Source organism: Micromys minutus (assembly GCF_963924665.1).
Source record: "Micromys minutus genome assembly, chromosome: 29".
In the NCBI taxonomy this organism is placed as follows: Eukaryota; Metazoa; Chordata; class Mammalia; order Rodentia; family Muridae; genus Micromys; species Micromys minutus.
The window spans coordinates 33,448,582-33,465,599 of NC_137964.1; the positions used below are offsets into that span (position 1 = coordinate 33,448,582).

Below are 17,018 nucleotides of genomic sequence, written 5' to 3' on the forward strand. Positions count from 1 at the left end.
GTGTAACTGCCTCCTTTAAGATGCCTTAAAGGCCAAGAGGTAACGAGGGTCTATCTCACGACCCCCTGCCTCTCTCCGCTCTATCTGAGCAGAGTGCTTGGACCTCAACTGCAAAAATCTAGCACCGACTGTATGCCAGGTACCAGGAATAAGTGAACTTACGCCAGCATGACATTCAGTAGGTCAACAGGTAAAGCATCATCTTCAACAGTAATACCTTCTTTAAATGGGTAAGAAACTTAGATGGAACATTTCCCAACAAAGCCACTCATATATAAAATGTATACATCACTGGGAGAATGTAACACCAAGGGCTGGGGGGGGCTCAGTGGGCAAGAGCAGGTACTGTTCACGCAAAGAACCTGAATCTTCTGCACCCATGTCTTCTGCACACACACTAGCAGCTCCTACACCTTCCTCTGGCATCCACGGATCCTGCACTCTGAGCACACACCACACACAGGAGCGCAGACATATGCAACTGAGAATAAAAACTGCAGCTCGAGATACAACTCCACAGTGACTGAGAGGCTGATCGACAAAGAATAATGTGGACAGAGATCTGGAGAAACTGGAGCTCCGCTGGTGACCTGCAGCTACAGTAAGAAACAAACACCGCAGGGATAAACAGTAGGGTAGGGCTGGAGAGATGGCTCAGTGGTTAGAGCACTGACTGCTCTTCCAGAGGTCCTGAGTTCAAATCCCAGCAACCACATGGTGGCTCACAACCATCTGTAATGGGATTTGACGCCCTGAAGACAGCTACAGTGTGCTCATATGAAATAAATAAATCTTTAACAACAAAACCCAAGAGGGTAGAATGCTCTTCAGCGCCATGGAAGAATCTGGCTTGCAACATGAGCAAGTCTGAGCATCATGAGAGAGACTCGGAAAGACAAAGAACAGGAGTTTATAACAACAGAAAGTACAGAATCTGCTGGGGCCAGTGGAGTGAAGGAGGGCTTCCTGTTGGGATGATGAGGATGTCCTATCAGTGGACAGGAGAAAGTCAGCTGCATGGTGAATCAAACACCTCCAAATACAAATTATTTATTTTGTTTTTTGTTTTCTGAGACAGGGTTTCTCTGTGCAGCCCTGGTTGTCCTATGTAAGCCACTGTGTAGACCAGGCTGGACTCGAACTTACAGAGACCCACCTGCCTCTGCCTTGCAAGCTCTGGCATTAAAGATGTGTGCCACCTCCGGCCAGCTACAGCCGGCTTTTCTATCCATTCTGTCAAACGGAAAATGCCTCTAATGAGTTCAAAGCCCCCAGACACACTTACCACATGGCCTGGACAGACACCGGCTTGAATATGTGCATCCTGCCTGCTGTGCTCACACTGAACCCGCTGAGGATGGAACAGAAGGGAGAACTCAAGCTTCCATTCAGACTCTGGGTGCAGCCCCTCCCCAGACCCAGGATGCCTCCTGCTGTGCAGCAGGTGCAAAGGCAGACCAGCACCTGGAGCCTCTGTCGGCCAGCTGCATCCTTGGCGCCCCAAGAGCAGTTACCCTGTGGTGTGTCCCTCATCTGTGCACTCTGGGTCACAGCCCCAGGAGGGCGCTGAGTGAGTAGTCCACACAGCAAGTACCTTCCCTAGCAACAGACTGGCACAACACCCCTTCGGAGCTAAATCCCCGAAGAATACCCGGAATGGCTTTCCTATGGGGGGGTCTGACACACAAGATTCTTAGGCCCTGTTGGGGCTTCGGGGTTCAGGGAAATGGTAAGTATATAAAACGTTTGTTGTATGTGCATGGCTGTGCACCAAGTGTGTGCCTGTGGCATACAGAGGCCAACAGAGGGGGATCCTCTAGAAGTGCAGACAGGAGATTGTGAGCTGCCATGTAGGTGCTGGGAATCAAACCCACATCTTCTGCAAGAGCAGCCAGTTGTCTGAGCTCCGGAGCCATCTCTCCAGCCCCCAGGAAAGAATCTTTCAAAATGCGCCCATACCCGTCCCCATCGAGGTGGATCTTGGTGTCGCTCCAGAGTCGAAGGACCATTCCGATTGTGCAGCTTTTGCTGAGTGGGGAAGAGAAAATATCCGAGTCAGTGCCTGCCCCGTGTATGCGATCTTCCCTCTGTCTCCTTGTCTAGCAGGTCCGGGCTACAACCTGCTGGCCCAGCACCAGCCTCAGGGTCTGTGGTGGGGAAGGGGCTCCCAGCCTGTCTGGGCACTGTTCACTCACAGCTGGATTCTAGAGGACACAGACCCCAGGTGGCAGTAACTCCACAACCACAGAAGTTCTTGGGGTACTGGGAATCCCAGTGCCCCCCCCAACGTCGTGACCTGGTAGAGAACCACAGCCAACTGCAGAGAGCAGTCAAGCAGTCAGTGACAGCCCATAACACGCTTCTGTCCTGGGTAATAGGAGATGGGGGAATCCCCATAGCTCCACTGTTCACTCAGACTTGTTTGTCCGTCTGTCTGTCTGTCTGGTCTATCTTTTGTGCTGCTGCCACTTCACAATCTAGTTCAATCCGGTTCTGTTCTGCCCATTCTGGCTGAGACCTGATATAGTGGCGCCGCAGTTCCAGAGCCTTATCAGAGGGTCTCTCAGACCGTGATGAAACTCTTCAGGCATTTAAGAACTGACTCTTGAGAAACTGCAGTGATTGTGCCCGAGCAACACCACAGCCCTCAGGAATTCCGAGCTTCTATCTCTGCCATGTGGGTCACAGGCTCTAGGCGCAGGGGTAGTTATGGGGGAGGGTAGGAGAATGGAAGGGGGTACTGTGACTCCCTCCAGTGCCCAGTGACTCCCTGTTCAGATACTGCCTACCTTGTGCTATCCTGCCTTTTAGTATGCATGGGAAAGGAAGTTTGTTTCTTTTTTAAAGATTTATTTATTATATATAAGTATACTGTAGCTGTCTTCAGACACACTAGAGGAGGGCACTGGATCCTATTATAGATGGTTGTAAACCACCATGTGGTTGCTGGGGTTCAAACTCTGTGCTCTTAACCGCTGAGCCATCTCTCTGGGCCTGGGAAGGAAGTTTCAAGGCAGTGGTTCCCAAACACTGAGTGGTCGCGCATGACCCCAAAAGACCATTGGAAAACAGATACTTATGCTACAGTTCATAAGAGTAGCAAAATTACAGTTATTAAGTAGCAATGAAAATCATTTTATGGTTGGGGGAATCACCACAACAGGAGGAGCTGTCTATACACATTAAAGGGTTGTCGTAGTATTAGGAGGGTTGAGAACCACTGGTTTCTGGCTTCTGGGTTAAACTGGACTACACCTCTTGCTGTTCTAGGCATTGCAAAGGTCTTGCTCTACGTCCTTTACAAGCTGTGTGCCAAGCCTCACAGAGCTGGCCCCCTTTAGACGAAGCCATGTGGAAGAAGCTGATGATTGGCAAGCTGCCACACTGATGTCTCTGAAGGAATAGGGCCCCATACACTCTGTGACCGTGACAAAGAAATAATCAATTTCATGAACCCATGACCGTCTATGTCATGGCTGTCATCACCACATCATGACATTCCCAAAGAACTCAGAAGGAAGATGGACAGTGAAGGAGGCGGGCCCTGGGGTGACACACACAGGAAGTGGGGTTGGGGAACTGCATCTTCACAGGTGGCAAATGAACTGAAGTGAAGGGGCAGGAGGGAGCAAGTGCAGGCGAAGGGAGCAGGGTCTGCATCCGTGCGGTCAGGAAAAAAAAGAGCTAGAACCCGAGCCAGCAGGTACAAGCAGACACAGGCTCGTGAGCAAAACCCACTTTGGTTTTTTACACATTTGAAAAAGACTGACGGGCAGAGGGTGGTACGCACGCTCCCGGTGCTCAAAGCGCTCCTGAACCAAAGGCAAGCATTTACCTCAGATCAGCCCCCTAAGGAGATGCCTGCAGCCACCACAGCTTCAACATCGTCTTTCAACATGGTCCTTGAATATTCTCTCCATGAGAATGTTTTTCGGGGGGTGAGGGGTCAACTAACCCCCCCCCCAAAAAACCCAAAAATCTCATGGCCAAAATTTAGGAAAACCTAGAAGAACCCTTATGTTGCTGGGGAGTCCCAGAGAGAATAGGAGCTGGTGCTCAAGGCGTGTGAAGGGGACAGTTGTGTCTCAACCCCCACCTCCCTGATGACGTGCCCACGCGGAGAACACACATCCAAGTTGCCTACTCGACCATGGCAGAGACGTCAGTCAGCCACTCGCCCATCTCTAGATCTACCTATTTTTCTTAAAATGTGCTTTAATTGCTTATTTACTGTACGTATAGATGTTTGCACACCAGAAGAGGGCATCGGATCCCACAGGACTACAGATACAGATCACCGTGAGCAACTGTGTGCTGGGAATTGAAGGGGCCTCTGGACAAGCAGTCATTGCTCTAACCTACAACTATCCCAGGGTTGGCCCTGCAGCCAGGCTGTGGCTCAGGGTCTCAATAGGGAGTCACTCGATTAAGTGCAGAACTCACAGCAGAGGCGGGACGACCACAGGGAAGGAGAGACCCACGAGACCCAAAGCTAGAGTGCTGAGGGGTGGCAAGGAAAAGCAAGACAAAAAGCGAAAGGGAACGAGGGTGGGAACGCATAGAACTCAGCTGGTAGCATGGATCCCTGTGCAAATGAACAAGAGTCATGACCTTCCATGACCTTGGACGGAAGCAGCAGAGGTCACATCTCACACCCAGTCACAGGAGCCGGTTAACAAGAGCACACTGACACCAGAGGAGACACGGGTGTTCCCGGCACTGTCGATTCCACTCACAGGAAACCATCTTGGACTCCGCCCCCGTGTCACAGAACAGAGCATCACAGTGGCAGCCAGGTTTCAGCAGTGAGAACTCCCCGGGGAGGACACTGGTACCGGAGATTCTAACCGTTCTGCCCTTCCCTGGCGCACACCATCTTGGGAGCCTATCTACACAAGCCAATGCTGACTGCAAGGGGACTCCGTGACACAGCCCAGGACGCACCGAGTGACAGAACCGTGCTCTGCTCTGCAACCCAGCGGCGGGGACCAGAGGAGACCTGACTCCTATGAAGCTTCTACAGTGAGGATTAAAAAGAGGGCACAGGATACAGGCTATTCAGGACTAGAATAGTTTACCCAAACCATCTCCATGTGGTGAGAAAAATTCCTGTCCATGGAAGATTCCTAGAGTTGGGCTATCATCTGAAAAACTGTAATTGACTTGTAAAACATTAACGCCTTAGCCTGGGCACCGAGGCACAGGCCTCTAGGTGGGGGCGGGGCCTGAAGGGAGGGAACCATGAGATACGAGCGCATAGCAGGCGAGTACATATTCACGTATGTGCTCCAAAGAGACGACCCCTCCCACTTTTTCGAGCCTCAACAGCACATACCTCCCCCCCACCCCCCGCAGGACAGCAGTCCTTCTGAGTCCAGCCGTTCTTTCAGATTATTCCCCAGCACACAAAGCCACTGACGTAGCTCCTCCCCTCCTTGTGCCACAGTGGAGTTTCTCACGATGCCAGGGGGCAGGGGAAGAGGAGTCACCAATTGAATCCATCCCCCACTGGTTTTCATTCATGTTTATCATCCAAGTCTTGGTCACCAGCCTATGACACAGAAGCTTAGTCACAAGGAGACCTAGCTGTGGTCATGTGATCTCCGGGACTTTCTTGCTATTGACTTCCTGAAACACCTGCCACCCTGCACACCCCATGATGACTACTGAACCTTAAAACCCACCTTGGCACCACCCACTTCTGTACTATCACAGAAGTGTGGCATGCGTCCCTGCTAAGCCTCTTGCCGCTCTGGCAGTGACACAATCCTTTGTGCTAAGTTGAACGTTAGCATCTTTGCCAACCTGGGGCCTCCTACACGGGGGTGGGTGGTGGAATGACTCCAAAATCCCATCGGTTATTGATGAGTCAGGTAAGGGTGGAGAATGGAGAGTTTGCATCAATCGGGGGTTTGCAACAACCTTCCACATTTGCTTCAAGCCACCTTAGGGTCACAGTGGAATGTGTGACCCTAAGTCTTGACTTCCAGACTTAAACCTTTTCACTCGAGGACCTGTCAAAAGCAAACAGTGGGGCCCAGTGGTAGCGATGGTGGTGGCCTCATGCTCGGGAGGCAGAGGCAGCTACATCTCTGTGCAGGCTGCTCTACAGAGTGGGTTCCAGCACAAGGGATACAAAGAGAAACCCTATCTTAAAAAAGACACACACACACACATACACACACACACACCCTGCAAATAGGCACTCTACAGAAGCTCCCTACGGCACACTAGACACATCCTCCTACATGGGCTGTTTGCCTGGGGGTGGGGGGTCCCCCTGGCTGACTTCAGCATGTCCCTCTGTGCTCGCTGTTGGGACACACCCTTCAGGAAACATTCCTGTACAGGATGCTTTCACAACTGTGGGGGAATCCCTCAAATCTGTTCCTGTCTAGAAGCTGGGTCCCGAAATCTGCCCCGTTTGAGAAGGTGGTGTAGTTATGAGAAACGACGGTGCCAGCTCCCACCCTCAGAAAGGGTGAATGCTGGCAAAGCCTAGCTCCCACTGCAGCTGGCACCCTGTTCTTCCACGTCATCTCTTTTTCACGTGCCCCCAGCACTGTGATGCCATCCACGTGGCTGGAGGCGTCACGTTAGATTTGTGGGCTCTGAAACAGCAGGCCAAATAAACACCTTTCCTTTATAAACTACCCAAGTATTTTGGTATGCAACCAGAAAGCAGTCACATGCTTCCTCTTCTGAAGCTCTGAGCACTGTGCATTTCTCCAGCTGTCTCACAGAGGCAGGAAACTAAGGGCTGGGAAGGCATGCCCTGTCCCCAGAGCCCTGGGCTTCCGCAATACCCTCCCCCTCTTCTGTAGGGACTTACCGTGGGGCACAAGGAAAACCTTTGACCAACAGTGACCCATCCGCTCTGATGGGAACTGCCATCCCCGAGACTCACCTCTCCTTACTGGAAAAGTCAACTCCTAGCAAGATGTTCTCCTCGGTGTCCTGGCGCCCGCTGGTGTACACCACAACCATGTAGCGGACACGGTCGGTCCAGACGCTCTCTAGGCGCACGGCCTGCGGACGGAGGTCACTTGACTAGTTTGTTCCCTTCCTCCATCCCCCAAAACAAGACCAACGGCTTTAGTTCTTGGACCCCACCCCGAAATCAGGGAAGAAATAAAGGCCAAGTGCTTGTGAGGAGGAGCAGAGGGAGTGTGTGCCTGATGCAGTCGTGCAGGGGCCCAATGTTCAGGCTACATTCACGTTTAGCACAGATGCCATGGAGACCTGACACACATCTCTTCTGGCGCCCTTGGGGTTTCCCACATCCCAGCAATGTCTCTACCACCAAGCAGCCCTCCAGTGCCCTGGCTTTGGTCAACAGTGTGAGAGAAAGCATCCCAACAGAGAAGGCTCCTGCTCCACTCCTGCCCCGCCCTCAGCTCTCACCAGCTTGATTCTGTCTTCACAGCGAAGGAGGTTGATCATCACTTGCAGGTGCTGAGGCAGGTCACCTGTGGGACCGACAAGGAGAGGTTTAAGTGGCTACTCACCTACTTCCTTAGAAAAGCCAAAGCAAACCATGAGAGGTCGATTCCAAAAGCCTGTACTATACAGCTGTCCTTTCAACAGAGACTTTGGGAAACACGGGCCCCAGAACGTGTTATCTGTCATCCCAGGGCAGACATTCCTTGGCGAGGTGGGGAGGCAGAAACTACAGTTGTGGCTGCAGGGAGGCACGTGCCATGGGCTGAACTGTGAGGAAAAGGACTGAGTACGCTTGTCCTCTTCACACTCTTGGTTGGGCGTTTTCCACACAAACCAGATGTGACTTCTGCACCTGGGGAGTGTATGTCGGGGGTGGGGGACATCTACCTGATCACAGACAACAGCCAAGTGCTGGACATCCAGAGAAACTATTTGAGGAAAACACAATCTATTATTCTCTCTTCACAAGAAGGAAATTATTGTTGTGTTCTTTTCCTTTCATTGCTAAAAGAAGCAAAAAGATAGTTATCTAAAGCAGCAATCCTCCTGCCTCAGTCTCTCGGGATCTAGGAGTGTGGGTGCATACCACCATTCCTGGTCAGAAAGTCATTTAACACTTAAAAAGTGTGTACGTGCGTGTGGTGAGGGTATTACTTTGACATGCAGTTGCTTGCAGCATCCAGAAGAGGGCGTTGTATCCCCTGGAACTGGAGTTGCCCAACAAAGACACTGAAAACTGAACTTGGGTCCTCTGCAAAAGCAATGTTAGTTCTCCCTCCAAACCTGCTCCGCTCCCCTTTTTTGGATAGTTTATACAGCCCAGTCTGCCTTAAAACTCACAACCTTCTTAGGGTGCAGTTTGAGTTTCTCTGGGAGGCACCCCTGGGATGGGGTCTGAGAATATGTGGGACCAGGGAATGAGCTCACTGGAAGATGGTAGGGTATTTCAGCGTATCTGGCTGCTGGGGTACAGTGTAGCCATAAAGCAGGATGTAGGACCCCAGTCCTGTTTCTCTACACCCCGAAGCCCTCATGTCCTCTGAGCAAAGGCTCACTGAGAAGACGCTCACCGGGATGAAGGTGTGACTAGTAACTCAGGAAGACTATCCTTTTCAACAGTGTGCAGTGCTCAGAGGAACTCAATTACCCTTTCTGATTCCCCTACAGGCAGCTGAAGGTGTGGCTCCTCAATGTGGCACTTCTCTGGTTTATAGAAGGCCCTGGGTTCCATGCCCAGCAGCAAAAACTGGAGACAAAGTAACAACCGGACCCTGAAACACCCTCTACACACAGGCTGGGAACCCTAGAAGAACAGCGCTGGGTACAGAAGAAAATGTCCCAGAAAACCACAACTACCTTGCCTGTTGCAAAAGCAGGTGGTCTTTTTAAGTTACGGAGGTGTGATGCCACCCTCTAGTCAGGAGGGGACAGCTCATGTTAAGTGTTCTTCCCACAGTAAGATCGGAAGAACACGGACACAAGAGCCACAGAACACAGCCTGGACATGCGTAACTACTAATTTCCACATTATCTCAGGCACTAGATGCCTACGCATGATAATATTAGGAAACTAGGGTTCAGAAGTCACAGAATCAGGTTTACAGAAGCCAGGTCTGGCGGGCTCTACAGCGAGGAGGTGGTTTTTGTTCATTTATTTTGTATTGTTTCTTTTTTTAACAGAATGGTTTCACTAAGTAACATGGGTATCCTGAAATAAATACTATGTTCCTGCTTTTCACCCCAAACCTCACAGACTGACTACCAGCCTGCTCCAGATCTAACATTCCTTCCACACACCGGATGCCTCCTTGTGCAGGACCAGGACTTTCTTAGATGACAGCAGGCCTAAATCCTGGTCGTCAGGATCAGTATATGACAACAACCAGGGCTCTGGTGGCCACCATAAACTACAAGGTATGAAGTTACACCTCGGCACTTACACCCAAGATGAAGCTGGGAGAGCAGAGAGGCCAAGGGGGGAACAATTATCACAGGGTGAGGAAATGTCTACTTGCTTCCTGAACCTCACCCCCAGCTCTTTTGAAAGGTAGAGGGGCCTCCCTAACACGTGGACATTCAGACCCCAACAGCTTTCCTCAGAAGGACCCTAGGGGCGAGGACACGTTACAGAGGGCCCCTTGTGCCAGGTGCTTCCTGAGTTCCAATCTACCTTCATTTCTGGAGCCAAGTGGCCTAGGAAGACCAGCCTTGGTACTTGGCAGGCATTTTCCACCGGTTTGTTTCAGACCTACATTTGTATCAATTATTCTGCTCTTTCCTGTCCTTTCCAACAGGCAGCCTGTCAGACGGGTGCTCTACTGTTACATCACTCCACTGATGCTCAGGTGAGGTACAGAGAAACAGGAGGCTGTCTTGAAAGGACAGCTGGTAGCTGTGCTGCACATTGATCCCTCTGTCCAAACCTCCCTGTAAGCTGAGGTGTCCAGCTAACCAACAGAGAACACACAGGGGGTCTTTGCGCCCCAACAGCTGTGCTATTCATCACAAACCCACGATACACTGTTTCCCTGGCCCGAAGACCCAGCAAATGATTTCCCACCACGCAGAAAGGTCCGTCCCATCCTCACCTGCATGCTTGTGAGGGTGCTGAAGACTCCGCTGGCCCTGGGGGCTGTTTCCCTGCTGTAGGAAGAGGGCAGCTCCTTTCACCATGAAAAAACTCTCGCTCAAGCTGGGAAGAACAAAACCATAGCGCCACCATTAGAGCGACTCTGAGAGACACCAGCGAGGGCACCGAGACGCGGAGGGAACACTTAGGGCGGGCAAACGTCCGGGCCACAGGCCATGGGATGAGTGGACACACTGCGGGATTAAATGGTACAGCGGCTGCTACAGTAATCAGGAGCTGGAGATGCTACAACCTCCACGCCGCTCCCATTTCAGGTGCGCTGCCCCAGGCTGATAGCTCCCTGCACAAGGGAGACAAGGCTCTTGGTGTAACAGGGAGACTCCATCCCAGTAGAAAGTAGTGTGAGTCACTCTGAACTTGTCCTCTCTGGTCTTTGTTTCTGACCTTCCCACTCCCACTGGCTGCCTCCCGGACACTAGCAGTCCCGTCATTGCTTCCTGGTGCAGACCCTCCAAGGCATACACAGACGGCCTCCCAGGGTGTCTGCATCCTTAGGAACACTGCCTGGGGGCTGGGGACAGAGCCAAAAGTCCTGGGTTGGGATGCCCTGTCCACTGCTCCTGTGAGCAAGCTCAAGCTCCCCCTTACAGGATTTCTGGGCTCTGTTATTTTAACTAACAAAAATATTCATATTCATATTCTGACTTAAGAAGTCAGGATGAGGGGCAGGCCTACGATTCCCATGGCTCTCAAGGCTAGCCTGAACAAACAGAAAGTAAAACAGGAGATCTGGGGCTAGCTCAGCGGTAGAGCATGAACCTAACATACAACAAAAGACTCTAGGATTAATCCCTAAGGTCACAAACAGACAGACAGACACACACACACAGAGAGAGAGGAAGAGAAGGATCAAAACAACTACCAACCACAAAAATGAAACAACAAAACTCTTCACTTATAAGTTGGTTACAGTTGTTTTTTGTTTTTTATCTTTCAGGGCTGGAGAGAGAGATGGCTCAGTGGTTAGTGTTGGAATTTTGTAAACCCCACCTTTCAATTACCTGGCAGTAACCAGGTATGCTCCGCCCCAATGACCTGGCACTATAAAAGGGGCTGCTTGCCCTCTCCTCTCTCTCTCTTGCCCTCCCACCCCTACCCTTCCTCTTCCCTTCCCTCCTCTCCCTCCACATGCTCATGGCCGGTCTCTACTCCTCTATTCCTCTCTCTCTCTCTCTCTCTCTCTCTCTGCCGCTACCATCCTCTTAACTCCCCCATGACCTGAATAAACTCTATTCTGTACTATACCGTTGTGCAGCTGGTCCCTCAGGGGGAAGGGATTCCCAACATGGGCCCCCCAGAGGCATCTCCCTTGCCCCCAGGTCTCGCCGCACCTCCATGAGCCATATGCCCCCACTCTCTTCATCCTTCCCCTAACATTGGTGCCGAAACCCGGGACATCATCTTTTCACAACATTGGTGCCCCGTGACTTTTCCTTTTAGTTAGAGCCTTGGCTGCTCTTCCAGAGGTTCAGTTTCCGGTTCCCACATGGAGGTTCACAAACACCTGTTAACTCCAATTTCAGGTCTGGCCCCTGACGGCACGGCATTCAATCCTTGACTCATCGAAACATCCACACACATAAAAATAAGAAATTAACATCTTAAAAAAGTCTGCATCCTGTTCAGACACTTGGACTTTCGCAAGAGAAGAAGCCTCACCTTTTCACTGTTACCAAGCGACCCGGGGACTGATCCACAGGACACTGCACTGGGCGGCGAAAACCACCCGTAACTATTTTCTCTCAGCTTCTCGGCGGTTGCCAGATTTTCCAACACACACCAACTTTTTAAAATAGCTGCTTTTTTTTGATGTTCAGAGAAACAGTAAAACTCAAACCCTAACACACATTTTATCTTTCTCTCTCAGAACCTGTTTAAATCACTGAGCTACCACTGCTGTCCTGGGTAAGCAGCTAACACGGAGGCCCCAAAGGGAAAAACATCTTAGGAAACAGTGCTTTTTAAGCACCCTGGAATTAAGACTGATTCCTGAAGATAGATAATATTGTCTACAGTTTGAAAAGGCAAACTCATCTTTGATACCCAGTGTCGGTGGCTAAATGCAACAAATTTAAAATTAAAGGACCCTGAGGTCACTTCTCAGACAACTTGGCTTCGATGGTAGTGGATCCACAGTAAAATCTGAACTTTTCCTGGCTAAGTTCTCATGGTGAGGGGATGGAGAGATGGCTCAGCAGTTAGGAGCACTGACTAACTGGTACACAACTGTCTGTAATGCCAGTTTCAGGGGATCCGACACCCTCACACAAACACACCTGCAGACAAAACACCAAAGCTCGTGAAATAAAAACAAAACAAAGAAAGAAGAAAGGGGGAAAGAACTCATGGTAAAAACAGACTGTTCAACTGAGCATACAAAGATCTCAGCTGGACTTTCAGGCAAGGGCCTTTGAACTTGGAGAACCTGACAGCAGGTCATGTGACACCTGGCAGTCACAGACCCCTCCCTCCCTTTGCCACCCCACTCGGTCACACACCTGCACTGAGGAAGCCAGGATTACAGACCCACAGGAATCCCTCTCCAGCGTCTCCAGGGAAGAGGCTCTCAGCTCTCACTGGCGCCCGGAGAGCCGGCCCAACCCTTAAACTCAAAATTTTAAGGACAAAGCTTTCAAACGATTCTGACTTCTGATGTTCACTATGCCCAGCCCAATCTCTCAGGGCTGAGACCCACAGAGCAGAAAGCAGCCATCAGTCGATCAAAGAAGCCCAGGGTGATTTTCAAGGCAGCACCAACTCCTTTTGTTCACAGTTTAAAAATAATAATAAAAAAAGAACTCTGACCGACCAGAAACCAGAGCATTCTGGAAACTGCCAGACATTAACAGTGACCTTTGCCTTGGAAACCAAGAGCAAAAAATTCCCCTTGGTTTCCCTTGCATTTCCTTAGGGGGGAAAAAAAAAAGAACTTTGGTAATGAGTGGGCGGGGCTCACCCTGTGACCCGCTCTGAGGCTGGTGGTTCCTCAGTCTGATAAGAAGAGGAGAAGCCCCCCACACACACACCCATTTGGTTCATCAGTGTAACTGGCTGGTTTTGTGTGTCAACTTGACACAAGCTGGAGTTATCACAGAGAAAGGAGCCTCAGTTGGGGAAATGCCTCCATGAGTTCCAGCTGTAAGGCATTTTCTCAACTAGTGATCAAGGGGGGAGGGCCCAGTCCATTGTGGGTGGAGCCATCCCTAGGCTGGTGGTCCTGGGTTCTTCTATAAGGAAGCAAGTTGAGCAAGCCAGGGGAAGCAAGCCAGTAAGCGACATCCCTCCATAGCCTCTGCATCAGCTCCTGCTTTCTGACCTGCTTGAGTTCCAGTCCTGACTTCCTTTGGTGATGAACAGCAATGTGGAAGTGTGAGCTAAATAAACCCTTTCCTCCCCAACTTGCTTCTTGGTCAAGATGTTTCGCTGCAGCAACAGAAACCCTGACTATGACAATTAATGCGCTAGAACCACCTCAGTCCCTGTCAACTGCCAGCATGTAAGCTGCAGGGAACCCCCCTGCTCTGAGGTCTGCAAGGTCCCCGTGTCCTCACAGAACACCGGTGAGGGCCAAATGACCCTCAGCCTGAAATGGAGATGCTGTGTGACAGACAGGGGACTTTGGAGCATGGTCAGGTGTACAATCGATACAAACAAGATGGATGAGCACTTACTTCAAGGCCTGACTTCCTGGCTGTGCACGGCCTGGGCCTCAGTTGGCACTTAGCCTCAGCTGTGCCCCGCCCTCCACCCATCCATGACATTCAAGTCAGTAATGGCCCATACCTATTCTGAGTACCCAGGCCAAGGACGCGTACCAACCCATCGACTATCTATCCCAAATAGTGAGAAATCATCTTTCCATGAGAGACTTTAGAGTCCCAAGAGTTACAGAAAGCTTGACCCAGAGGAAGCATCCTCCTCCAGCGTTCTAGGAAGAATCGCAACCCCTCCCCACAGCCCTGCTCAAAGCTTTTATCTCCAAAGCGCAAGTGCGTTCTCAGACACAGCCTGCCGCCCTCTGGAAAACCTAGCAAGATCAAAGCTTCCAGAAGTAGGCAACAAAAATGCAACAACCCTCAATCCCCATGGCCCCGGCACTCACACAGACAAGAGTGCCCCGGGAGAACACAAGTCCGGTGTGGCTTACGTACTAATGTGGGCCGGAAACTTCTGAACGGCAGAGGTAACGGGTTGGCCGAAGGAAGACACAGAAGTCAGAAAGATAGAGAAGATCCATGGCAGCTGCTGGCACATCCGTGGAAACCCTGCTCAAACAGGGGGTCCCTGGAGAGGCCCAGACATCCGCACGGCACAGGCCAGCCCGGCCAGAGGCACTGGGGCTTTCCAGGACGGCAGTGGAGTCCCTCCTCAGACGATGGTCCCACCCAGAGAGCAAGTGGCTCTTGTGGTACTTGTCTTGCTCTGATATTATGGCTTAAAAAGGCCCTTGTTCAGGCGTTTCCTGATGAAAGGGGTCCATTCAGAGAAAGCAAAGCAGCCGAAGGTTCTCCAGTCACGGCACTCCCACAGGCTTCACTGCAGGCTTGGGACCGAGCAATGGGTGGGCGTGCACAGGAGGGAAAGCAGCTGGCCACCACGCAGCACACTTCAGTGTAAAGACCCCATCCTGCGTCCTGGGCATCGCTTTCTTTCAAATCCCCTCCCAAGCCACGGAGCAGGGTTGTGGGCAGCTTACAATGAATGAGCCAGGCATTTTCAAAAGCAACTTTACAGCCTAAGAAAAATGCTTCAGTCACATTTATAGCCACCCAAGGTACCTGGTGACCCTCAGCGGGAGACACTGCACGTGGGAAGAACCATGAATGTTTCTGTGAGGATCTTCGAGTGGTGTGAGGTATCGCAGCAGGCCAAGCTGCAAAGCCAAACCAAGTCTGCGACCCCCCGAAGGGCTGGAGATGCTGAGAGCCTTAATTTACAGGAGCCTGGGAGGGTGTGAGACAGGAAGAAGTGGGGACCTGGGTCAGTCGCTAGGGAAGGAGCATGAACCCTGGGGGTTCTGTCCTGAAGCTCTCCCAGATCCAAGTAATCGGGCAGTCCTCACTAGAGCAGTGAGTGAGTCACAGAGTTCTTACTCAGCTGGTGTGTGAACCATTGCTCACCCAGGAACACACGCCTCACAGCTGGGACTGACTCCGGTCCACTGCCCCACACCGGCCTCAACCCCTTCTCCAGGAGAATCAACACTAAGGCACAGCTGTCCCCTCTGCACGGCAGCTCTGGTGACCTGCCCCAGTGTCACCAAGAACCCAGGATGCAGACCATGTCCCAGTCCCTCTGCCAAGCATCCAAATGCCGAACATACAGCAAGACTCCAGGCCGGGAAGGCTTGGCTGCAGAATACTTCCAAGTGCTCCATTAGGTGTGCTGACCGCGGTCACACTGCGCACCCAACCCCCGCCCGGAACATCATCTTCTCCGGAAGCAGAACAGAGAGCTTAGCTGGTAACTACACGCAGGTATCCACGGCCAAATACCTTCAGAGTCCCAAGCATTCTTGACTGCTAAAGGAGCTCAGACGGTACATGGCATGGGACTGACCACGGTGACAGCAGACTGGACCCTTCTGAGGTTCATCTTATCCACCCCAGAACTGTGAGGCAGACCAAGCAGGCACCAGCACATCATACAAACTCAGAGCTCAGCAAACGGGAAGCTACTTAAATAAATGATTTTAGGAATTGTTTTTTTAACAAGTCACCTCACAGAAAAGGTGCACTGTACAAACTTAAAGTACAGGGACCAATGGCCTGGACAAACTAATTGCATGCATGTACTTTGTATGTGTATGCATGCACATGCGTGTGCCATCACAGCTCACCGGTGGAGGTGAGGACAGCTGGCTGAAGTGAGCTCTCCCCTCCCACCCTGTGGGTGGCAAATGCCTTTGCGGAGGGATCGAGGTCACCGGCTCTACTCTAAGTTTCTGAGACAGGGTCTTCCACTCCCAGTCTACAGGCTTTTGCTGTCCCTCTGCCTCCTAAGCACTGAGACTCCAGGATTGGCCACCACACGGGGCCTTGGCTATCCTGGAGCTCATTCTGTAGACCGGGCTAACCTCAACCTCAGGGGTCTGCCCACCTCTGCCTCCCGAGTGCTGGGGTTAAAGGTATGCTACCACGGCCCAGTCTGACTTCACCTTTGATTGTGTTCAGCTCTGGACACAGTGATGACTGAGGCAAGATAACAGGAGCCAAAGGCAATCCTAAGAAGAAGTGACGGAACTGTCAAGTCAGCAGTACAGAGAACTCTGGGGCGGGGTCTCTGATCCCACCGTGAGCCCGGAGATTGTGAACTGGAATAAAAACCCATTTCTTGTTGTGGTGTGGCTCAGCCTCCAACACACACCTGTTTCTTGTAAACAAGACTGAATAAAGTCAGCCATAGGCCAAGAGGTAGAAGCAACCAGCTGACAGGAAGTGAACAAAAGAAAACCCAGGGATGGGCTGGAGAGCTGGCTCAGTGGTTAAGAGCACTGACTCCTCTCTTCCAGAGATCCTGAGTTCAAATCCCAGCAACCACATGGTGCCTCACAACCATCTGTAATGGAATCTGATGCCCTTGTCTGGTGTGTCTGAAGACTGACAGTGTACTCATATACATAAATCTTAAAAGAATGGGGGAGATGGCTCAGCGGTTAGGAACACTGACTGCTTTTCCCAAGGTCCTGAGTTCGGATCCCAGCGACCACATGGTGGCTCACGACCATCTGTGATGAGACCTGATGCCCTCTTCTGGTGTGTCTGAAGACAGCTACAGTGTACTTATATATAATAAATAAATAAATCTTTAAAATAAATCTTAAAAGAAAACCTAAGGAAGACAAAGGAGGGGCTTTGAGTTGAAGGGGATTTAAGACAGCTTGGGGAAGAAGGGACTTTTTCCTTCTGAGAGGTTGGTGTAGAAG

The 17,018-nt window shown here is 51.2% G+C and overlaps 1 protein-coding gene across 2 annotated transcripts in view; it reads right to left on the minus strand.

Moving 5' to 3' along the window:
• SSH1 (slingshot protein phosphatase 1) overlaps positions 1–17,018 on the minus strand; it is a 54,061-nt gene that overhangs the window by 21,186 nt on the left and 15,857 nt on the right. For both annotated transcript variants that reach the window (XM_080940980.1, XM_080940981.1), the window contains 5 exons: positions 10,032–10,135; positions 7,405–7,469; positions 6,908–7,029; positions 1,960–2,028; positions 1,286–1,351 (listed from right to left, as the gene is read on the minus strand). In XM_080940980.1, coding sequence (XP_080797106.1) covers positions 1,286–1,351; positions 1,960–2,028; positions 6,908–7,029; positions 7,405–7,469; positions 10,032–10,135 — 426 coding nt within the window. The remainder of the gene's footprint in view (positions 1–1,285; positions 1,352–1,959; positions 2,029–6,907; positions 7,030–7,404; positions 7,470–10,031; positions 10,136–17,018) is intronic.